Source organism: Balaenoptera borealis (assembly GCF_965194805.1).
Source record: "Balaenoptera borealis genome assembly, chromosome: 3".
NCBI lineage: Eukaryota > Metazoa > Chordata > Mammalia > Artiodactyla > Balaenopteridae > Balaenoptera > Balaenoptera borealis.
The window spans coordinates 91,104,510-91,129,657 of record NC_138866.1 but is presented as its reverse complement, the minus strand read 5'-3'; the positions used below and the strand labels follow the sequence as shown (position 1 = coordinate 91,129,657).

The 25,148-nt window shown below is 39.9% G+C and overlaps 1 protein-coding gene across 3 annotated transcripts in view; it reads left to right on the top strand.

Moving 5' to 3' along the window:
* Nucleotides 1-25,148, top strand: part of FBN1 (fibrillin 1) — a 252,784-nt gene that overhangs the window by 99,926 nt on the left and 127,710 nt on the right. For 2 of the 3 annotated variants that reach the window (XM_082387352.1, XM_082387351.1), the window contains exons 7-9: nt 12,019-12,216; nt 15,616-15,741; nt 23,940-24,065. In XM_082387352.1, coding sequence (XP_082243478.1) covers nt 12,019-12,216; nt 15,616-15,741; nt 23,940-24,065 — 450 coding nt within the window. Of the gene's footprint in view, nt 1-12,018; nt 12,217-15,615; nt 15,742-17,922; nt 17,991-23,939; nt 24,066-25,148 lie in introns of those variants that run through there. The other variant, XM_082387353.1, reaches the window with a different exon arrangement.

The following is a 25,148-nucleotide window of genomic DNA, read 5'->3' as shown; positions in this document are numbered from 1 at the left end:
GCACACACTGTATTGGGTGAAGTCGGTTGGTGAAGAAACAAAACTAGCTTACGATGCAGAAAGGGAGATTTGTTATGAGGAACCAGGGTGTCCCAGGAACTCAAGGGCAGTGGTGCAGCAGGGCTTTCTCGAGGGCTGGGAGCAGGGGCCAGATCCTCTGTCACCTCTCCCTGGGGCCACGTGGTCTCTGTCCCTGCTCCTCCCTGCAGACCTGGTCCCTACTCCATGGAAATGGTCTGCTCTGTGCTGCTCCCAGTACATACTGGCCCACAGCTCCCGAGTACCATCACCTGAGGTTCCAGCCACTGTAAAGATTAAGACCGGTGCTCCTCCATCCCATTTCCAAATTTCTGGAAGAGAACATATGATTGGCCTGCTTGGACCTGGCACTCAGATACCGGGCTCACTTTGCCATGTCTCCAGGTCTACCATGTTGCTACGTGTGATTTACATACAATTTCAGGGCACCTTTGGGTCTTCTGAGTCCCAACTGTGATCTTCAAGTTAAGAACCCCAGACTGAGGAAACTTGAATGCTAATAGCCCAGCAGCACTTCGTTTTAGCTGTAAAAATATTGTCGGAAATGGAACATGCATTTGAGTAGAAGGTATTTGCACAGGCATAGAGCTTAAGAGCACTTGCTGTGTGCAGGAGTTGTGAATTTTGAATATCAGTAGTTAAATCCCAGGATGGTGAATATGATGTAGATTGAATTATAACACTCTCCAAGGTCGTGGATATTATATCCCTAACTTTTACCCTGAAAGGTTTGGAAATTCAATTTTAATTATTGTTAACATGCTTCGTAAATATCCAAGGGAATACAATATAGACCTGTTCATACATCCAGAGAGCCAAAATCTGGCTCAAGTTGTTTTTTCTTCCACAGTTGGAGAAAATTGTGGTGTTCGGCTTGCCTCTTGGGGCATGTTAAACCACTTTTAATGCTGTCTCTTATTATTTTCTAACCATATGCACTTTCCACACGTATCTAACTAACAGCCTCAGATGAAACCCCAATGTCTGGCCAAGCTGATGTAAATCTTTAGTAAGTGGTAGGAAAGAGCAGAGTAACACAGTGCCTCTTTAGTGTTCAGACAGGACACGATTTAATAGTTGTAGACTTCGTAGTCTCAGGCACAACTTTAGATTTTTTTTACCAGTTCTACAGAGTGGAAATTTCTGAGCCATACAGCATTCTCCCACTGGCTGCACTAGGCAAAACTTAGCTACAACTAGATTGGCCTATCTGCCTATATATTATAGTATTAATATTTAGCTCTTCAGATCATTAACCTGGGATGTCTGGGACATAATTATTATAATACTTCCAAAGAGCATGGTGCATATTTGTAGAATTGCTATCCTGTGCTGTAAAAACAGTTATCACGTACAAACATATAAATGTCCCAGAACATCAAAACTTGTATGTTACCAGTGAAGCTGCCAAGAGGCCACCAGGATCGTCCAGTTAGTGACACATTCTCAGTCCGTGGGATAGATAGATCTTAAAACTGGATGACTGTAAAATAACAGCAAAAATGCAGTTCTGAGGCTCTGATGCTTTTAAGTCTTTGGTCTCTGCCCTATTTTGATATCTGAGCACGCACAGATGTTTGTCAGGAATCTCCTTTTGTTGATTAATTAAACCTGCTGATTGGGTTTTGGTACTGCGGCCTTGCCCATCCTCTCAGCTTCGGTGCCTGTCTTCTACACGGTTCACTCACGTGTTCTGAGTAATGCTTGTTCTTTCTTCCAACTTGTCTGTCTTCAGTTGAGTTCAGCGCCAGACCCCGAGCTGGAAACAGTCTCAGGAATTTTTCATTCATCAGACATTTTCTTCCAAAGAAAAATTCTGAGAATAGGAGGGTCACCTTGAGAACTACTTGATAGTATTGTATATTAGCATAGTTCAGTGTTGCGTGTGTGTGTGTGTGTGAGTGAGTGTAGGGGTGGGAGAGGGAGAGAGGGAGAGGGAGAGAAGCAACCTATGTATCACATACCCATAAGCAAATGAACATTTGGTAAAAAGCCAATTTAGAAATAACACTTCCCAACCAGTATATCTAAACTATCTCACTGTCGTTTATCTGTCTTGGTATTACAGAAAGCCCATATTTATATGAGGCACTTCTCAGTTGTGGTTAAGTGGCTGAACTTTTGTCCTTGCTTTAAGTTTTTCACCAGATCTCTGAGAATTGATAATATCACTGGAATGTGGTATGTATCTGTTTCCTGTAGAATGAACTTAGGGCTGGCAGCTAGAATGCTAGTGGTCTTGGATTCCCTTGCCCTGTCATTTCATAGAAGCAGCAGTGAAGTTCCCCTGGAGGAAATCCCACCCACCACGCCAGGATTCCGTCACATATTGTTGGTCTGAGCCGTGTGTACTTTACACTCAGGTTTCTGTGAGACTTGGCCAAACGTGTTCGAAGTATGAATTTCAACCATAAAATTTATATATAACTATCTGAATGTGATACGACTAAATGCTTGCTCACAAAGAGGAAGAAAAGGATGAGAAGTTTCACGAAAAAGCTGAAATACACAGACAAAGACATAATTTCATTATACATAGGTTTTGTTTTGATAGCATTAAGATCGACAGAGAATACAGTTCTATGCAGAGCCAGCCTCATCGATTCAAATCACCTGTCCTTCACTGGGGACTTGATTGTGAAAATGTGAAGAACTTTTATACTAGTTATTGGTAGTTAGAGCCTAGTCTTCCCTCAGATTCTCCATTTCAGTAAGTGACTGGCCGTATATCCAGCTACTGAAGCCAGAAACCCAGGAGACATCCTTGTCTTTTCAGTTTCCCTCACCCTTCACATCCAATCCATCTTTCAGTTCTGTTGGTCCTGCCCCCGCCTCCCCCCAGCCACCCCCGCGAGGTGACTAAAGGACATCCCCCACCTGTCGACTTCTCTCCATTTCTACACCACCACCTTCCTTTAGTCACTACTACGTTTCTTCTCATTTCCACTCTTGAACCTTCTAATCAGAGTTCTTTAAAACTAACACATTGTGTTTTCAGTGGCTTCCTGTTGAATTTAGAGCCAAATCCAAACTCCTTACCGTGGCCTAGACTGTGCTGTGTAATCCAGTCCCTGCCTAATGTTCCAGTTTCCCCGTGTGCCCTGTTCCCCTTCCTCTCTCAGCTCTGTTCACAGCGGCCTTCTCTCGTTACTAGAGAAGCCAGGCTACCTCCCAGCTGTCTCTGAAACCTGGAAAGTGCTTACTCTCATTTTCACAGATGGTCTGCTCTCAGCCTTTAGGCCTCAGTTTAAACGTCACCTCCTCCAAGAAGTCTTCCCTGATAACCCTTACCAAGTCAGGTATCCGCAATTACTTTTTATCACAGCAGCTTGCTTATTTCATTTGTAGACTAAATCACAACCTCAAATCTATAGTTCTTTTTAATGTATTTACCTGTATTTGTTGACTACCTCCCCCAACCAGATTTTAAACTCCATGTGGTCAGGGACTTTATCCCATGCTGCCCACTGATACAGCACAATTAATATTTGTTGAATGAATAAAGGATCCCTGATTACATTTTACAGTTGTAAAGTTTACTCATTGAACCTGATCATTGAACTCAGAATGTCTGATTTTATTTCATGCAGTGGGATTTTTTTTTTTTTATGGTGGTGAAATGCATATACATAAAGTTTGCTCTTTTAGCCATTTTTAGGTGTGTGGTTCAGTGGCATTTTAAGTACACTCACATTGTGTGTAGCCATCACCACCATCCATCTCCAGAACTTTTTCATCTTCCCAAAGTGAAACTCTGAACCCATTAAACAATAACTCCTCATTCTTACCTCCTCCAGCCCCTGGCAATCACCATTGTACTTTTTCTCTATGAATTTGACTATTCTAGGTACTTCTTGTAAATGGAACTTGCAGTGGAATATTTCTAATCAATTTGTTTTTATTATCCCTGTGCTAACATAGGCCTTTACCTTCCAAATATGAAAATATCATTTATCATAAAAATCTTCCAATTTTAATGATCAAACATTCTATTAGGATACTTTGGAAATTTAACTCATTGTTCGTAGAACTTATATTTGGAACTTAAGCAGTATTACAGGGCACTTTTGAGATATACGTGTTGATCTAAGAATATGTTGGTCCTGGAAATTTTTATATTGAATATCATTGATCATAGGGCCCTTTACTCTTGTGTTGTTAATCTTGCTTTTGGATGGTAGAGAATGTTTTCTACTTCGTGGCTTTGAAGAAAATATAAAAGAACAAATAAATCAAATTGTTATATAATACTATTGTTTTTGTCTTGCTGTTCAATAGCTGATGCTCTGTGGTGAAACTGCAGTTTGGTTTAATGTGGCACTCATACAAGCCATTTTAAAAGTGAATAAATCAGAGCCAGCTGGTTCTTTCAAGTTGAATTTGCAGACCATTAAAAATGAAGACACTCTCTGTGATTTTATTATCTTGATGGTAAATATATGGCCTAAACCAGAATGTGACTTTTATCCACCCCCCTAACTATTTTGTTTTTTTCTAGTAGAAGTAGTTTAGAGATAACTCTGGGGGAAAAATGGCAATCAGTAATGACTTGTAGGATGTACAGTGAGGGGATGAATAATGTCAGGTAAGTGATTATTTGGAAATGAGATATTCTCTTCCCTGAACAAGATTGCTTGCTGTTTTCTTCATCATGGAGCAGAATAAAATGTGGTAATAATTTTCTGTAGTTGAATTGGTGACACACAAAATCGGGTCTGCAGAACTGTGGCTTGGATTTTGGTGAATTGCTTAGTCTATGTGCTAGATTAAATGCTATACAAGAAATCACCTTGTTGCTGCAGTTTTTATTAATTAATTAATTAATTTTTTTTTTTTTGGCTGCATTGTGTCTTCGTTGCCACGCGCAGGCTTTCTCTAGTTGCAGTGAGCGGGGCCACTCTTCGCTGCGGTGCGTGGGCTTCTCATTGCGGTGGCTTCTCTTGTGGAGCGCGGACTCTAGGCGCGCGGGCTTCAGTTGTTGTGGCTCATGGGCTCTAGAGTGTAGGCTCAGTAGTTGTGGCTCACGGGCTTAGTTGCTCTGCGGCACGTGGGATCTTCCCCGACCAGGGCTAGAACCCGTGTCCCCTGCATTGGCAGGCGGATTCTTAACCACTGCGCCACCAGGGAAGTCCTTGTTTCTGCAGTTTTGAATGATAGTTATATTAAAGTTTGTATGGCAATACTTTTAACTTATGAATTAAAGAAGTTGAAAGACAGAGGAAAACATTAACACAGAAATAGTGTTGTGCTTATTCCTATGCTTTATTTCTAAAGTGCTTTAAAAAAATTAGTTATATACAATTAAGCTGTACCACAGGTACAGTTGCTTAAAGTAAACATTTTGCATAGTGTAGTTTAGAAAAATTTGCCAAAAGGTCATATTCTTTAAATAACGTTGTGTAGACCATGTTTAATAGGCAGTCTTGCATGCAGTATTTTATAGAAACGTATGGATTGGAAATTAGATTCAAAATTTATTGTGTCATTTAAAAAAAAAAAAAAACAGCTTGAATGAAATAGGAGATGCACTATTACATAGTAAAAGTATCCCTGAAAGGAATTCCCATCCCTCCCCAAGAATTTTTACTACGAAAAATTTCAAACCTACATCAAAGTTGAAATAATAATATAAAGTATACCCACATACCTTCTACCTATGCTAAATATTTAACATTTTCCCACTTTTATACACATAATACTCTGTATGTATATATGTGTATATATATATATTTGTGTATAATATATTAATATATGTATATATTATATGTCTAGTTATCTACATGTTATATATTATATATAATTTATGTATATTTAATTTGTATATATTTAATATACATTATATATTTAATTATATATAATATATAATATACAATATAATTTATAATACATATTGCATAAGTATGTATTATTATATATGTATGATAATTACATATTGTGTATATATTTGTATATGTATATTTATGGTCTGTTTGTTTCGCTAAATGATTTGAAAATTAAATTGCATACATCATGGCACTTCACCTCTAAACAATAAGGCTATCTCGTATATAACCGTAATACCATGATCATGTCTAAGAGAACAATAATTCCACAATATCGTCTAATATCCAGCCCATATAAAATTGCCCCAGTTGTCTCTTTTTGAAACAGTGTCCAACTGAGTTTTGGTTATTATATCTTTTTAATCTAAAATAATAATTCTACCTTCTTTTTTGTGTATGAGGGGTCATTTACTTTTGGAAAAGTTCAGGCCAGTTGCCTTTGAAAATCACATAGGCTGAGTTTTCTGATTGCTTCCTTGTGGTGTTATTTATCTTGTTCTTCTATCCCTGTATGCCCTCTTGACTGGAAGCTTGGTCTGGAAGCTTGATTTAAGGTTTGACTATTTTTGGCCTAAACTTCTTAGATAATGTTTAGTACTGTGTATTTCATCATGTCAGCGGCTGTGTGGAAAGATTTCAAAATGGTCTGCAGTAGTGCAATTCTGGAGGAAATTAAGAGTTAACTTTTGGTGTTACTGATGGTAAGTTTGATCAATGTCTTTGGATCCTGCTTGGAGAATCCCCCTGGAATTTTACTCAAGTACCAGCTCCCACACTGGACAGGGAAGCTGGAAGTGGGAGATCATGGTAGTGGAGTGATGCCATGTATGTAAATGTGCTTTGTGACACTGGGAAGGGAGAGCTTGGAAATGTGAATTCCGTTGACTGTTAGGACAGTGGAGTAGTCTGTGTTTAGCCTTCTTAAATTTTGATTTGTTGTTTGGTTTAGTGAGCTTGTGGTCAAAATAATTAATAAAGAATATGATAAAGTGCCTCATAGTCAATCAACACTATGGAAATGAAGACTACTTTGTCATGATTAGAATGTCTCTCCTGGTTGAAAGATACTGAGTTATGTTGAGTGGCAATGATCCCAGCTTATGGGCTGTCTCACATTTCTAAGGTTAGACTTTCAGGTGAGCAGTCAGCTGTCTCGCAAACACTTTGCAGACTCACTTTGGGGGCTTTTACAAAATATGGATGTCCAGCCACCATGCCACATCTACTGAATCACATTCCAAGAGGGATGCATATGGGAGGACAGGGGTGAGGCCCAGGCATCAGCATTTTGCAGAACATCCCTAGGTGATTTGGTTATGTCCTAAGGGTAAGAATGATTGGAGTAAGAAGAAACAGCAGCAGTTATGAGACTGATTACGATCATGGAACTTCTTTGCTTTCATTTTGCTCAGACCGAAAGTTCTCTGACCTCCTTCCTCAAAAGGTTGTATTGAAATTCCACACGTTAGGAGCTTAATGTGTCCCAGGCCAAACTACCTGGAAGGAAGAAGCATGATGTGACCCTCTCTATCATGGATAAATTGATATCTCATTGCTTTGTTTGTAATTTTTATGAAAAGATGGATTTAAAATAATTGGAGGCTAGTGCCCAAAATTATATCCTTGTGCCTTCCCTGCAGTTTGTGGTTTAGTGACTGGGTAGGAGTGACAAGAATTCATTGTACTACAGTTCTTTTTCTGTGAATGATGCACTTGCTTCAGGGGGAAGTCTGACTGCAAATGAAAGTGAAGTAACGCCACAGGTCACAGCATTCTGAGCTGCAGGGCTGGGAAGGAGCTGAGGATCAGAGGCTGCAGATATACGTTGGTTAGATCCCAAGCCTTGAGGCCAAATCTGTTGGGACTGGGGAACAATCCTTGAGCCTAACCACTCATAATGGGAACATGTAGATGCAGAATTTCCCATGAACCAGCCACACTAGAGTAAGCCAGTTAAAAACAATTAAAATTGCATTTTAATTTTAGAAAGGCTTGGCCTATTGTCCTAGTTCATGGCGATCTTATAAGGAAGTGATTGTAGAGCAACTTGTGAACAAAAAAGTGTTTTTAATATGATATTTTATTTGCATGAGGAATAATGATTTACGTTGAGGGAATGAGTCAGATATTATCCAAGCATTGAATTAGGCACATTCCCTGTCTAGCGCTGGGACTGTCTGAAAAAGAGTATGTAAATTTAGCCTAGTATCACGTAAGTGCTATGGGAATAATTGTAAATAATTGGATTATTAGTAAGGAATTGGGAGTGTGGGCAGATTTTTTCTGTGGTTGGAGTATTGGACTAAAAACAGCATAACTTTGGCAATCTAAATGAAGCACAGGACAAAAAGCACATGCTGCCAAATCGGAATGACATTTGAAAACCACGTTAATACAGCATTTACCTTCCAAAACATTTTTAGATCCAATTCTGTTTCATCCAGATTATGCCTCTCCCTCTGCAATCAGCCATTTTTGTTGAAAATTTGACTCTACAAATCCACTTATGTCCACTTACTAAGCTGCATGGTCAAATGAGCTGGTTCTTCTCTTTGTCTGTAGTGATAAGGATCTAGTGTGGAAATGTGTTAAGTCCATAGATTCTGTTATACATACTCAAACTATTTGCCAGATATTTAGTGTATTTAGTAAAGATGGATCCCTATGGGCTCTAGAGATGCCTAATGAATATCGTCAGAATTAACAAGTGCTGTTTCTATTCCATGTGTTTCATATTGAAATGAGGGCAAAAAGTTGTTGACCCTGGAAAAGTTTTAAGGGTTATTTTTTCTTTTGATGCAAACCTTCTGATGAGGAATTCATGTCTGAAGTCATGAACCAGTGTTAGATAGGACTGACTCAGATTTTCCTAGCGTTTTCTAGTGGACCTTGATTTCGCTGGTGTCAACTCACAAAACACTGTATTTGCATGTACCCGGAATCTTTGCAATCCTCGTATGTAAGATAATTCCATAGAGTATCTTGGCAAAATGAAGAGGAAAAACAAATCCAAGCAGTGTTGAAAACTGCAAACTAAAATTCATGTTCCATTATGTTTTTTAAAGATTGAAAAATGGCATACCAACAAGAGTCTATTTGATTAAAGTATTTGCATTTGTCTCAGTAAGTCAAGAGGAAAATAGGAAATAAACCTAAATTTCCTTCCTCGTTACCTAACATGGAAGGTTTTATTTATTTTTTGAATAAAAGATTATGTTGCTGTGATCTTTCTAGTCTCAAATATAAGATATAGATAGTCATAAAAATCTTGATGGCTGTTGCATGAGATTAAACGATTGAATAATTTCTGATATAACTTGATGGAAAATTATGCAGCAATTAAAGCCATGTTTTAGAATAGTATTTACATGGGAAAATGCTTTTGGCAATGTTAAGTAAAAAAACAGCAGGATTCAAAATTGAGTATTTGTTATAATTCCCATTTAGTGATAAAAAATAAAACACATGTAAAATTATGTAGGATAATATAACTGTTATGTTATCAGGCTTTCTTTAGATGCAATTACATGTGATTTTTATTTTCTTATTTATGTGTTACTCACTTTTCCTAATTGTCTGAAATAGTTATTTTCCAATCAGAGAGAGGGGTGGGATAGGGAGGGTAGGAGGGAGACGCAAGAGGGAGGAGATATGGGGATATATGTATATGTATAACTGATTCACTTTGTTATAAAACAGAAACTAACACACCATTGTAAAGCAGTTATGGTCCGATAAAGATGTTAAAAAAAATTATAATATGAAAGAAACCATCTATCAGAGAAGTATTTAATAAATGCCCCTAAGTACTATTTGGAAGAACTGAGCCAAAGAAAGAATGATGACTACAGCATTTGACTTTGTCCAGGCAGTTACTGTGTTTAGGAGCGACTTGGTTGCACACCACCATGGTGCTGAGTGACTTTTTCTTTATTGACAGAATGAAATGAGGGCAGAGATTTTACTCAACAGCTCAAGCATTTAATTTTTGTATTCTTGTTTGAATACAGTAACTATGGAAAACAATAGCAGATTTTGAATAGATCTGGCATATTATGAAGAATATTAAAATACACTTAGAATTTGACAATATAAAAGTAAAATGCAATCAGCGTAAAAAAAAATGCAGAAGCAAAGTAAAAAGACAATAATAAACTAAAGAAGTATCAGGAGATAGAGCTGGAAAGGTGGGCCAGAGAATGTAGAGACACCAGGAGAGCAAAGGTCTAAGGTTGGTTTTCTGGAAAGATAATGCTGGTGGTGTTTCTGTACCGGTTACACAATTTTTGGCCTATTTGCATATTCCGTACTAGTATTTACTTAATATTTTTCTTTAAATTGAATTATAAGGTTTTTTTTTTTTTATTCGTTCTCATCATAGCAAACATATCTATGAAATTATGAGTCTGGTAGGTTTGTACTTTTTAATAATTCAAATTCAAATTAATATTTGACTATTCAAACAAGACAATCTAAGGTCATCTTGCATCCCATCATAGCACACTTTGGTAAGCACTGGCATGGAGAGAGGGAGATGTGGAGGTGAGGACTTGACGTTTTGACCATTGTGTCCATCTCTCAAGTGCTGCCGTAATTTGGGCCTAATCCTCTTGCTGTGCTTGACTGGGTGAAGCTTTGTTTTTGGAATTTCTTAGAAGCCTCATCTTCCAGCACAGGCATTAATTAGGGCAGTGCCATTGACCACAGGTGGCTGACTCATTCCAGCAAGGAAGAAGGGAGAGTGAGGAAGAACATTTAGTGATGGGGAGCAGATGGGACTGTAATTGCAACAGAGGGGCAGGAGGAGGGAATACACAGGATAGAGGGACGCAGGCTGGGAAGAGTCAGCTATTGTCCAAATGTTGTCATGGTTCAGCCTGTTCACTCTTGTGGGTACTGTGATAAAGGGTTGTCCTTAGTGAATTGCATATCATGACTCATGAGCTACTCGGAGCAAGAAAGAAAAACCTCAAAATGAAAGTATAGCCCAGTGGTTTATTAGCACACCCAGTGATTTTCATAAACCTGTAGAATTCAGTGGTGAAAGGAACTTACCGGGGTCATTTAGTCCATCCCTAGACTCATAGGAAGCACTCTATCTGTGCACTTCCAGAAATGACACGAGGAAGCATGCGGTGCCGGTGGTGGATAGGAGCCCAAGAGTCTTGCCACGGCCCAACCTCCCTTATCGGCCAAGGCCGCTGTAGAACAGAAAGGGTTATTATGGCCCAGATTTCTCCCACGGGGAGGCTGGGGACAGCCTGGCTTTGGTCCTCACTACATCTTAATCTTTCTTGTTTGCTGGCTGCTGAATCCAGATTGACTTTCTCCCTTTTCAAAAAAAAAAAAAAAAAAAAGGAGACAGATTTTGTACTGGTGAGACTGTTTGGAAATGGAACTTCTCCTGTGGTCTTAGCTTATCCCTGTTTGCTTTAAGATGATCCTTTTGCCCAAGGGATACAGTGATTTCAGATCAGTGCCCTCACTCTTTAAATACCTGATGTCTTTTGCATATCTTACTTTTCTGCTTGTTGTTTTTTGTTTTGAATGGGTTTGTTTTTTTTTTTTGGTTTGCTTGTTTTTTTGTATTTGAAATAAGGTGGACCCAATCCAAAAGACACAAGTAACCATTTCCCTTTTTCAAGAAACTCCAAAGAAGGTGCCATGATTTGCCTCGTTGCAAGTTTTGAAATTCTTTGCTTTCTCCAACCTAAATAATAATAGACTGTAAACTCTATGAGGGCAGGGATTTGGGATCTTTGAATCACTGAAGGATCTATATCAAGCATAGGGGCTGATTCATAATAGTCACTGATACAGTTTCTTAAGTGAATGAATGTGTAAATAATATTATGATGTCATGTTTGGATAGCATGTCACGGTTGTAAAGTATTTTCCATGAGCTCATCTGATCCTCACAACAGTGTCTTCAAAGTGGATAGGAACTGGTGTTTTTATCCTCATTTCGTAGGTGAGGTAAACGGGTCTCAGAGGCGGCATGGTCTGCCCAAGGCTTCACACGGAGTCAGTGATGTGCGGTTCTATTCCTGAAGACCATTTCGCAACTTGGAGTCCAGGAAGACAGGCCCAGCTGTTCTTCTGCATGATAGTTCCTGCTTCTCTGGACTTTCATGGAATTCTCCTTCTTTATTTTCAGATTACAGGACAGGCCCGTGTTTCACTGTGATCAGCAACCAGATGTGCCAGGGACAGCTCAGCGGGATTGTCTGTACAAAAACACTCTGCTGTGCCACGGTCGGCCGCGCCTGGGGCCACCCCTGTGAGATGTGCCCAGCCCAGCCCCACCCCTGTCGCCGCGGCTTCATTCCAAATATCCGCACAGGAGCTTGTCAAGGTAAACCCCGGGCCGATGGAGTTATTAATGGATTCATCTTATTTGCTCTGGAGAGCCATTCTCCAGTGAAGTTGGAGAGAATGGAAAAGCAGTGTCAGAGGCATAACTTCACGATTTCGCTGACGGCACGATATCCAACTTAGGCATTAGGAGCGTGGCTCCAGAGACAGCAGCTGGCCCCCCTGGATTTTTCCTTGCCAGTGGTTCCCCCCTCCGACCCCAAAAGTGTTTCCCGGGGGTGGTATGATTCTGTTTAGAGCAATGCTGTGTATAAACACAAAGCAAAATTTGTGAATAAGGTAGTTTGTTTTTCTTAATTTTTTCCCCCTTCATTTGAAATTGCTGGAGTTCCTCTGTCTCATGGGTTGTACTTAGTTGACCTGAGGAAAATTGTTCCTCTCTCCATTTTACATGCTACATGATGGGTTTCTTTTTGTTTGTTTGTTTGTTTGTTTTTTTACAAGTCAGAAATAAATTAGGATTTGTTTCACAGTTTTAAATATCCCCAGATGTTGCCTGCTTGCTTCTTCTCCTGCCTCCCATGGAAGCCCTTACTCTGTTTTTGGCTTTTACTCCTGTTCTTCCAGCTGTACAAATTCTTTCATTGTCTGGATGTCTGGCAGGAAATAGGAGGAAGTGAACAGAGGCAGCTTCGCACTAAACTGATGGGACTGAAAACTCCCAGGCTGTATCTGTTTCCTTTAGACATCTTCAGTGCTTTTTTAGCAAGTTGCAGTGTTTAGAGAAAATTCAAGGTATGCTTTTCTGAGGCAAATAGATACTAGTTCGATTTTGTTCTGTATGTTAATTCTAAGGATAGTATGCAATGAAACAGAACTTGAGCTTAGTCACACAGTTCTGTGGATCTCCATTAAATTCTACTTCAGTAAATTTCATTTCTGATAAACACGGTTGATCCTGGTCCCTGGCTTCTATGTACAACATGCAGCTCTTTCGTATGCCCTTGAATGTATCTTTCTGAATGTTAGGAGCAGCGAGAAGTCACTTTGAAATCCTAGAATTACAAAAGGGTAAATGGTACAATTTCATAAAATAAAGAGTAAGTTTTGTCCCCCCTTTTTCTTTCGTGCCTTCTTATTTTTCTCATCCTTGGAAAGTCTCAAGGAGTTTTGAAAAAATTCTTGGCCATGGTGTTTCGGAGTCAGCTAATACCCATGAACTCACAGAGAGTGACCAGAAAGCCAGATTTTGAGTACTCCACTGCCGCCCATGAGTCCTAGTCAGAGGCTGAGGTGCTGAGAGAATTCAGGGGAAGAGATGAAGAGGGAGAGGGAAGAGCTACTTCTCTTTAGCTTTGATATTCATTTCATACAACCTGGACTTTTCCAGCATTTTCTTCCCGTTCCTTCCTGACTCTTCAACATCCAGTGGAAAAAAGAGTTTTTTTAGCAGAAGAAAATTTGTGAGAACCCATGGAATCAAAGTGGTAGTTATATTGCCACTGTGAGAATGAAATTCTTCATGTTTGGTTGGTTTTTTCCAGAGAAAATCTGTTATCAGCTTGGGGTACTCTCTCCTTGCTGGTGTTTTTAGTCTTTCGGCCACATGTGAGGGGCTGTGAGCAATGGGTTCAGAAAGGAACTTATTCTGTCTTCAGCCTTGGAACGTATGACCAGCAGAGAAGTGCCCTCATGTATATTTCCTGTTGGCCAAAAATCATGATCAACAAGACTGTCTAGTTTTGCTTCTATGTCCAATTTTAATTTCAAATAACATTTTAATAAACATATTCAACATATCAAGAATGGAAAATTCTGGTGTAAGACAAAATAGAGATCAGCTGTAAAACATAATCTAATTATACTCACATATTCTCGTTCATCTGTGAGCCAGGACATTTCATTTAAAACAGTAAGTGATACTTTTGTACCAAAGTATCAAAAGTGATACTTTCTGTTGTTAAGTTAGTACCCCTTTTCCTGCATGGCAACTCGTTTCAAAAACACAGATTATTAGAGATTTTACAGTTGGCAATTGCTCTCTCACTTCACACAATGAAGAGTAAAACTAAAGGGTACATAGGCTTCCAGATTTCTAAAAAATACCCAGAGGAAGAAAAGTTAGACTGCCGCCCTGGGGTTTCTTATTGAACCAGAATTTTGTGTGTTATGGATGAAGAGATGGAGAGAATATACATGTACTTTTATAAACATCTTTCTAATGAGCCTGGAGTGATTACTTTTGTTCCTGGAAGGGTAATATTTGGGGTTCCATGTAGGACCATAGTGATTTCCTAGGTGCTGGGGACTCAGCAGTGAACAAAACAGACAAAGAACCTGCTCCCTGGAATCTTGTATTGAAAACATTTGATTTATAGAATGAAGCAAAGCAAACAGATATTTATTAGGTCAGCAAGTGATTGGTCCTATGGGGCAAAATGAGCAGAGTAAGGAAGGGTGGTGAGTGATGGGGGGCGAGGTGGGTGTTGCCATTAGACTGGCATTGGGAGGGTCCCCTGCTGCAGTGGGGCAGAGATCTGACGGGTAGGACGGCGGGAGCCATGTAGCTCTACAAAGAGTAGTCCAGGCAGGGGGCCATCACTGCAAAACCCTGAGGCAGGAGCGACCTTGTTGTATTTGAGGAATGGCAAGGAAACTATAGTGGATGGAGAGGTGTGAGAGAGGGTGGAGGATAGGAGATGAGTTCAGGGAGGAGAGGGGTCAGGTAGACTCCTCTAGGACTTAGCATGGCCTTAAGAGTTAAGCTGAGCTGGAACAGGATCCGACTTACCTTTAAAAAGGTTCCCTCTGGCGGCTGCTCTGCTCTCACTTCTTGGCCTGATCTCCTGTGTTGTTTAATTTTTATTGTGCAAGACAATTCTCCAGAATCTACGGTGAACATTTTCCATCTCATCTGTGTAAAAGCATTAGCCGTCTCGTGTAGTCTGAGTGATCTCATTCAAATAAATGCTGTTTGAACTGAATCACTCCATACAACTCTTAAAGACAGTGTTATTATAGAAATGTGTTACATTTTGATTCTAGGCATTTCTTGAATACTTCTAGTTATTACTGTCAATCTTTTTATCATAGTATCCTTGTACTTTGCAGCATGCATAATAAAACTCACAAAAGTTAGTACCAACGTTCTCCTCTGCATGAGGGAAGATGGAAGGTAGGAAAATAAAGAATACTTGTGACTTCCAATAGAACATTATTGACCAAGTTATGTTACTCAAATAATTTATTTCGCATAATGTAATTGTGAGAAACAGTGTCTCTCATCATGTTCCAAATATTGTGATGGACAAATAGCTCATTGATATAAGTGTGATAATATAAATGTGGGCAAACTATCATGTTTTCTTCTGCAATAAATTTTATATGTATCTCTCCTCCCCCACCCCCTGCCCCATCCCTTGCTTCTGAAATCTAACAGATGTGGATGAATGCCAGGCCATCCCTGGGCTCTGTCAAGGAGGAAATTGCATTAATACTGTTGGGTCTTTTGAGTGCAAATGCCCTGCTGGACACAAATTTAATGAAGTGTCACAAAAATGTGAAGGTAAGAAATATCATGCTTTGCATTTAAGGGGTGGAGGGGCAGGCAAAACCCAAATCAGTGACAAGCTTTTTTGCAAATTGTTCCTAAATCCTTCTGTCTTTGTCATTCCTGTGAATGTGTACATATAATATCCTTACCGGGAATAATATGCCTTTCTGCTATTGAACCAGAAAAAGCCTGCAGCTTTTTCCATTTTTATAGACCCAAAATAAGAGATCCATCTGAATCAAATTAAATATTAAAACATGAAATATTTTGAACCAATATTTGGGTTAAAATGTTCAAGATACATGTTTTTGTATAGTTCTAGAGACATGAATTTAAATTTGATCATTACATGTCATTCAGAATGACATATCTTCTGTTGTTTTTCTAGTCAAAATGTATGTTTGATTTTTTTTTTACCTTTGGAGAGATCTATTAACACTTATATTTATGCTCCTAGTACAAGTTTAGGATTTCCTTTTCTGCCTATCAAATGGAAACCTTTTAATGTTAATCAAACAGAAAAATAACTTGAGGTAAATTTATATATTTGCATTTAGTTTATAGATTGAGCTTCTAAAAATGTGTGTACAGAGAATGTGTTCACATTCACCACTTCTGCTATTTGCCAAAAAGAGCCCTGGTTTCCAAGTGTAATAAATATTTTTTTCATGAGAGGGAAACATCCAGGAAGTAACTAGGCAGCATTGAATTCTTTTCTTTAGTGAGTTCATGTACCTTATATATGTAATGTCTGAAAACAATGTAACAGCATTCTTAAGGCAACATCTCTCATCAAGCTTAGTGGAGAAAACTTTTTCCTTCATTCTCAACTCATTGTCTTTGGGGTGATATAAGATTTCATTTAGATGCAAGCACTCTTGTTGAAAGCAGTTGCCATTGTATCTATATTCCTAAACCCTAGCACTGAGGAATACTTCATTCTAAGTCATTTGTCAGGAATTGGATCATTAATCTTCTTTGTTGATCTCCAGAGTATATCATACATGCAAAAGGCAGCTTTAAATCTGAGTTACATTTAAGAAGTTTAACATCTACTTGCCCTGAAACTGAATAACTGTGTTAAAATTATCTTTATGGGTTAAAGTTGTTTTTAAGTTATTTATCATCCTATAATTTATAATGATATGTTCTTGAACATCTTATAAACAGTTAAGGTAGCTGTGAAAAATACCTAAGTTCTTTCTAAGGATGTAGGGCTTCTTAAGTTTCAATGAACAATAAAGTTGACTCTCTATAGGCCAGTGTAATTTAGAAGTTATACTGTGGATTAAGTTAGAAGTAGAGAATGTTGATACTGAAAGGGCAAAGAACTTACCTGGTTTCACCCTTTTACGTCATATATTAAGGAGCTGTCTTGGGTGTGTTAAGCGCCCTGACTGAGGTCATCAGACAGTGCTAAAATTTACTTTTTTTAAAAATAATTTTTATTGGAGTGTAGTTGATTTACAATATTGTGTTAGTTTCTGCTGTACAGCAAAGTGAATCAGTTATACATATACATATATCCACTCTAGTTTAGTTTCTTTTCCCATATAGGTCATTACAGAGTACTGAGTAGAGTTCCCTGTGCTATACAGTTAGGTCCCTATTAGTTATCTATTTTATATATATTAGTACGTATATGTCAATCCCAATCTCCCAATTTATCCCTCCCCCCTTCCCCCTTGGTAACCATATTTGTTTTCTGCATCTGTGACTCTATTTCTATTTTGTAAATAAGCTCATTTGTATCCTTTTTTTAGGTTCCACATGTAAGCAATATCATACGACATAAAATTTACTTCTTTTGATTCACATTCTGGTGCTTGTTGTACCATATTATATTGTCTGTTTTCCTGGATGCAAGCCATTACCTCTACTTTAATAACTCTATTTCCTAATATTTTGAAATATTTAAAATATTATGGTATAGATTTCCAGGTATTATCATACATATCTTTTATGACATTAATAAGCTCTTAAGGTTTATTGCATGTAAAATCCACATCAACAAATGGGTCATTTTTAGGCTTTCTCAGCTTACTATATTCAGTTACAAGAGATGTAGTCAGCTTCAAGATTTAGGGCAATATGCTTCCTGTGGCTTGTCCAGTCTGTGTTTTGTTTTCTGGAATTATGATAGCTTCCAGTTTCAACTAGAGTTGTTTTTCTGTGACACTTTCTTTCACTCAGACCAGTCAATTAACATCAGTCAGGATTGCTTACCTTCTCTCGTTGTGAACTAGATAGAAGATGCACAGAATTAATGCTCGGACTGAAAGAAAAGTGATTCAAAATCCTTTTATTAGTGCTAAGAAATCTATTATAGTAGTGTGACCAATGGACCAGAAATTCAGGCTGAAAATTACTTAATCCTTTCCCACAATTTTTTCTTTTCTGGCTACATATTGAAGTCAGTAGCAAGATAAAAACAGAATACTTCTGGCTAGACCTTTTTTTTTTTTTTTCTCTTCCCCATCTCCTGTTACGTTAAATTCAGATGATGGGTTTTTCCCTTTCCCTTTAATTTTTCTATGCAAAATTGATATTGGAAGAGAATGTCTTGTTAGTGCTGCATTTATTCTGGCCTGGAGACTGGTTTGGGCATTGTTGCCCCGCCTTACTCTGGTAGGAAAGTAGTCGGAAAGTCCTCTGAGAATGCTTGGTGAGTGGGTCCCCTCCTTCGACTTCCTGGCTCTTCTCCAGTTCCACCACTGCACCACGGGAATGGCATGACTTTGGACCTGAGGTGATCTCCAGGCAGTCAATAGAAGGAATTCCAGAAAATCTGACCCCCACCACAGAGAAGAGCAAGAGCCCATATATGCCCTAGGAAGATGGTCAGGCCACGGTGGGGTTCTGTGCCCTTGTGAAAGTGGTTCTGGCACCTTTGCCATTACTTTGAGTGGCTTTTTTTTTTTTTTTTTAACTTGAAATAGACTATTTTATTTTATTTGGTGATTTACAATTTTTTTGAAATTGTTATTAGAGTATAGTTGCTTTACAGTGTTGTGTTAGTTTCTGCTGTACAGCAAAGTGAATCAGCTATACGTATAGATATATCCCCTCTTTTTTAGATTTCCTTCCCATTTAGGTCACCACAGAGCCTTGAGTAGAGTTCCCTGTGCTATACAGTAGGTTCTTATTAGTTGTCTGTTTTATACATAGCAGTGTATATATGTCAATCCCAATCTCCCAATTCATTGAATGGCTTTTTAAATGTATCTTCCTCTTGACTTGGAGAGGAAGGAACTGGGTACCTGGAAGCCGAGAATAATTTTTAAAAATTCAATCAAAAATTGGTTTCAGCCAATTTACAAGATGCTTACCTTCACACCGTCAGTGATGGTGAAAGCAGCTTTGTGTGAGATCTTCCTTTTGCAGAATTCTCCCTTCTTAACATATCCCCCTTTTCCCAAAACTTTTTGAAAATGTCATGTACCTAGTTTTATATCAACACATGCAATTTAGGTACCTTTGAAATGTAAATTAGCGAGCTGAAGCGATTAAATAAAAATTATTAAATTTTCATAAACTTAAGAAGAAAAAGATTGAGATTTATAGCTGTGACTTGAGAAAAAGGGAAGCAGAGTTCATGCCCACCTTCGCTGTTGATTTTCCCAGTGACTCTGGAGTGTGCCCCCTGGAAGAACACACGAGCCTTTTCTTTTTGGAAACCAAATCCATATTTGCATAGGTTACTGTGGGAGGAAATTAAGAAATAAAACGTGTAATTAAAAGATTAAGTTTTATTTCTGGAAGAAGTCCCTTGCATTCCTAATTAACCACTAATATTTTGGGATTTAGATTATCACCAGCCCAGCCTTCAGCAATTACAACACTGTGTGATGCAAAGGACTTTTTAAAAATGTAACTCTTAAGTCTAGTCTCTCCCTATTATGTAAGCCAAAAAAACCTTAAGACTTCCCTTTTCTAAAATAATGGCCTATTTATCTGATGGCTACTTGCTATCAGGGACTCTTATCCTGCCAGACACCAAGGAGAATTCCTGGGGCTACTTAACCCATTGCTATCTTGGGGCTCCATCCTCTGCAGTTTGGTGCAGGCCCTGATTCACTGTTCAAGGTCACCAGCTCCTATCCAATTGCTGAACAGAATCTCTGTGGTATAGGCACAAGAGCCCTGGGAATCAGGTAGACCTGGGCCGAACCCTGGCAATGTCCCTCATCCTCTGTGTGATCTTGGACAAGTCAGTTACCAGCTCTGAGTTACATCAACTTTCAAATGAGGAGATTGAACACGATGATATCTGGGAGTTCTTTCCAGTTCTGCAATCAGGCCTCCATCTCCACATTTCTCACTGTTTCTCAGTTGGGATCGGACAGCTGGGGCTACATGGATAAGAAACCATGCAAACTGGCATGCGTGGTGTGACTATAAACTGGTAATAATAAGGCTGATGTTTTTTTTGACCTGACTTGAAGTATCAGCTTGTTTGTTTTTTAGTCACATATTTTACATTGGATTTCAGGTGTCTAATAAAGCAATAATAATAATCTCACAGGTTCAGTGGCATTTATAATTATTAGTATCACATATTGCTCTTTAACAGCTGCCACAATTTTTGGTTGATTTTTTTCTCACTTTGTTAGCGATCTAGACAGTCAGGTTAGCTGGTTTCCCCCTTCTCTCAGTCATGTCAACATCCATGATCTTGGATGGAGCTCCTGGAGAGCTGGGTGTCCCAGGGATGCCTGTCCCAGAACTGGGACCCGGCTCTATCCCATCTGCCCTCCACAGTCCTTCCTCCCCTCCTGCTAGAGGAGCCCCAGGTTAGGGAAGAGGCCAAGGGATGGGAAGAATGCCTGGAGAGAGCAGATGAGACAGAGGGACAAGAAGGAAGAAGAAGAACAAAGGACAGGGCAGCAAATCAGGAGGGAAGGGACCTACCATTTGTGTGTCTTCTTAGGTCCACAGCAAGAAGCCAGTGAGGCCACGGGCATAGCTACTTCCAGCAGCTCTGTCCTGCCCCAAGGAAACAGGGGGAAGTGTTCAGAGCACAAAAGTAGCTCTTCCCAGCCAAGTTCTACACCCCACCAGCCTCCTCGAACGGATTTACTTTTACAGCTGGCATTTGATACAGACTGACTTACAGGAACGCTGAGAAATCCACTGATCTCAAATTCTCTCCTGTGTAGGATCCCTGACATTCTATTAAAAGGTGATAAACACAGTGTGCTAAGAGCCTGGAAAAATAATAGATTAGTATGAATGAGTTTCAGAGTGTAAGTGATTTTGTGATTGAAATGCTTTATTCCAGACTTTTATTGTCAGGGACTCCCTCCCACCACGGCCTGCTCGTGAAATCAGAACTCGCTTCCCTTGCTAGGAAGTGATGGGACTGAGAAGCGGGGTGGTTCAGGAAACTAGAAGGGCCCTAGACATAGAAAGGGAAAGGGTGTGTCACTGAGGAGAGGACATTGAAGGGGCCATTTAGTAAGTTCCTTCAAATTGAACAATTTGGCCTGGTACTTTTAGCTTTATCTGTGTGACAAGTAGGGAGGTACACTCTACGTTGTGTTTCCTGACCTGCTGACCTTTGAAGGTGTGCACCCTAAGTGGAAACCCTGCCCCTTCCTCCTACCCAGCCTGTGGCAGTTGAAGACTTGGTTTTAACATCACTTTATACACGAACCTCTTTGCTCTTCTTTCAGGTTTTACATGTGCCAGTTTTCTGAAGGCCTCAGTGGAATGCAAAAGCTGTGCCTAGGCACTGGAATTATAGAAATCAGGTTCTACGATCATACCTACAGTGTGAGGGTTAGATGAGTTGACACACATAAAGCATTTAGACAATGCCTGGCACTCAGTACATATTAATTCTTCTTCTTCTTCTTCTTGTTATCTTCAGTAAAGGGTCCAAATCTAATGTAGCCAGCATATGAAAGATGTTTCCTCCACACTGCCAAAGTTAATCCTTGTTTTTATTTATTTATTTTTTAATTAATTTATTTATTTTTGGCTGTGTTGGGTCTTTGTTGTTACGCGCGGGCTTTCTCTAGTTGTGGCGAGCAGGGGCTACCCTTCGTGGCGGTGCGCGTGCTTCTCATCGCGGTGGTTTCTCTTGTTGCGGAGCACGGGCTCTGGGTGCACAGGCTTCAGTAGTTGTGGCTCGCAGGCTTAGTTGCTCCGCGGCATGTGGGATCTTCCCGGACCAGGGCACCAACCCGTGTCCCCTGCATTGGCAGGCAGATTCTTAACCACTGCGCCACCAGGGAAGTCCCAGATTCTTGTTTTTAAATAACTTTTTTTTCTGGTATATGCTGTCACTTAAATAACCTCTTTGGACATCGATGTCTACTAAGTGGCCTTAAAAAGGATGACAGCAGTCATTTATACAAACAAGTAGAAAAATGTTTCTTTCAGTAGACTCTATCTGCTCACATGATTTTTGATAGGCATCATGTGACTTAGACATTAACTTTTAGGGACATTTTGAGAAATGTGCATTTGTGTTAATACCTTTGTGTTATGGTTATAACCTCCTCTCTCGTTAGATGAGGTTGTCAGATCCTCTAGGCTCTTTGATATACTTGTTTGGCTTTTTGTTGGTTTTAGGTAGTAGTGTGGCTGGTAAATACAGAAGGATCGATGTTAAAGAACTGCCTTAAAATGAGCCTTGAGAGTATGGTTAGATTAAGGTTATGCCAGTTGTAGACCCTTAGGCTCTGTCCTCGGCTGTTTCTCTGCCTGACTTTCACTGACTCCACAGTGACGTTTACATCTGTCGGAGTAGAATATGCACCTTTCCCTTACACAACTTCACAAGGACGATCTGTCTGGGTTAACACTGACCCTAACATAAGCGGTGACATATTGCTCGGTTTCACCTCTAGCCTAGCCTAGAAGAATGGGGGTTTTGCTTTTAAAAAGGTTAAACTGCGTAGAAACAGTGTCACTGCTGTCTTTTTGACTAACAGGGTGAACTGGAGTCAGAAGACACTTGAACTCTATTTTGGCCCACTTAGAACTCTATTTTGTTTTACCAGTGAAGAGCAGTACTTTAACTAGAGAAGAAAAGTTCTTATTTTCAAACTACCCACACTGGCAGCCTGGCCATTGCAACGGTTCCAGGAGGCTTAGGTCAGACCGTCCCTCTCCCTGGGTCAGTGCAGAAAGCCCCACTTGTCTTAGGGAAGAGGCCACATAGATACCTTGGGCCCTGAGTTCACTTTTAACCTAAGGAGGACATTCTCAGTTTCTTCTCTCCCCACACTGGTGCCACATCTGTCCACAACTGCCAGTGTCTGACTGTGGCTCTTGAAAAGGTCTCCTTGAAGGAAATGGTCTGATTTGTCTAAGTGACTTTGACTGCTTCCTTAAGGAGACCCAGTGGCCTCAGGCCCTGAGGACTAACCACAACTCTGACCTCAGCCGACCCCACAGGGAATTAGGGAATTGGAGTGGTTTTCAGAGTTGTACCCTTTGGGGCGAGACGACCAGACCATTATCCTTCCTCCACAATCAGTCGGTGGATGTGGGCGCCTGGGAAGGTTGTAACCCCGGGTGAGGCAGCTCTCGGCTGCTCAAGTGGTCCCTGAAGGGGCTGAGAGCTGGAGGCCATCTCCTGACAGCACTCCCAGATCTGGGACAACAAGTCATTTCCTGAAGGGGGATTTGGATGAAGCATCTCAGGGTCCACCACAATTCACTCTCTGAACCCAGAGAAAACCATCGTAGTGGCAGTTTGGGAGCCCCTGAGAATACCAAGTTAGCCACGTCTCGGTCAGCAGTCAGACCACGTGGTCTTCTCTGTAGGATTTCAGTATCTGTGGAAAATCAGATGGAAAACAAATGCAGGAAGTGATGCAGAATATACAGTGAATAGAAAGGGAGCTTAACTCAATGCGCAAAACACGAGGAGAAAAGGGAAAACAAAATTTTAAACAAAATATTTGGAATATTAGCAGGCTGTAGGGACTTGAAACAACAGTACAGTTTTAGATTTTAAAGGCAGAATTTCTTTCATTTTGCTCTAATCTTTCAAATTTGGTAAATTCCTTGGGTAAACCTGTCTTGAGAGAAGAAACACCCATTCTTTGAATTAACTATTTTATAGGCAGCTTTTATTCTCTAAAGATCACTGTTTCTGGGAACATGATTTGATGAGTGTTACCTCTGAATTCTTGTAATGATGAACGGTTTTATACTGTGTTCTACAAATACTGAAACTATTCTTTTCATTCCAGATATTGATGAATGCAGCACTATTCCTGGAATCTGTGACGGGGGCGAATGTACAAACACAGTCAGCAGTTACTTTTGCAAATGTCCCCCTGGTTTTTACACCTCTCCCGATGGTACCAGATGCATAGGTAGGTGTAATTATAAACAGCATGCACAGTTTATGTAAATCAGTTCCATAATGGACATCATTCTAAGGGAGACATAAAATTCGTTAAGGGAGACATATAATTTCTCACTTGAGGTAAAATGTGCTTTTATGGAAATCTGTTAAGTAGTTGACCACGCTCTTGAAGAACAGAGGCAACTGTGGTCTTGTTTTGGGATTTTTGCCTCCCGTAAAGAGATGATCCAGGAGACCCTACAGATAAACTCAGTCTAAAATTAACTTTGCAGTTATGTGACCGTCAGACCTTGAAACCATCTTTGACTCCTCTCTCTCTTTACCCCCACCCTCCGTCATTTCCCAGGACCTATGTTAATTTAGATCTGAAATTTTGCAATAATCTTTTAATTGCTCTCCCTGCTTCCTGGCTTCCCTACAATCCATCTTGTCAGATTTATCTTCCTAAAATGGTGCTTTGATTAAATAACTCTCTTGCTCAAACACCTCTGGTAGTTCTCCATTAGGATTTGGAAATTAGTGGTTTTCAGTCTATATCCCATGGAATCTTCAGGTGCCGCAAAGCCCTCTAGGACTGCTAGGGTTGGAGAGGGGGACAGGGCAAAGGGGGAGGCTGAGTGGAAAGGGTTCCTGCCTTCCCCTCCCCCTTCATACACACATGCCAGGCAATTTTGCTTTTATCTGGGTGGGTGTTAGGCTTCCATCTGGGTGGGTGTTAGGCTATCCATATTTTGCTATTACAAAATATCAATTAAATAAGAGGTGCTGTTGTTCAAAAACATAGATCTGACAATTGCTGGATTTAATGGTTGCTAAGAGTTCCTTCAAAGTCCAGTGTTCTAGAATAAAGTTCAAGTTCAAAAATGGACAGCCCGATAGAGAAGGAGCTTCACTCTGTGACCCCTCCCAACCTTGCTGACTTCTCAGCACAGTAACTGCTTCTCACCCCCAAACAGGCCATTCACAGCAATTGCTTCATTCATGTTGCACCACTCAGAACACATTCCCCAATGCAAGCCTCCTTTCACACTCCTACTCAGGTTCTCTATCTTTGAAGGTGTCCCAGATCAGCTTACCTGAAAGCAGTTTC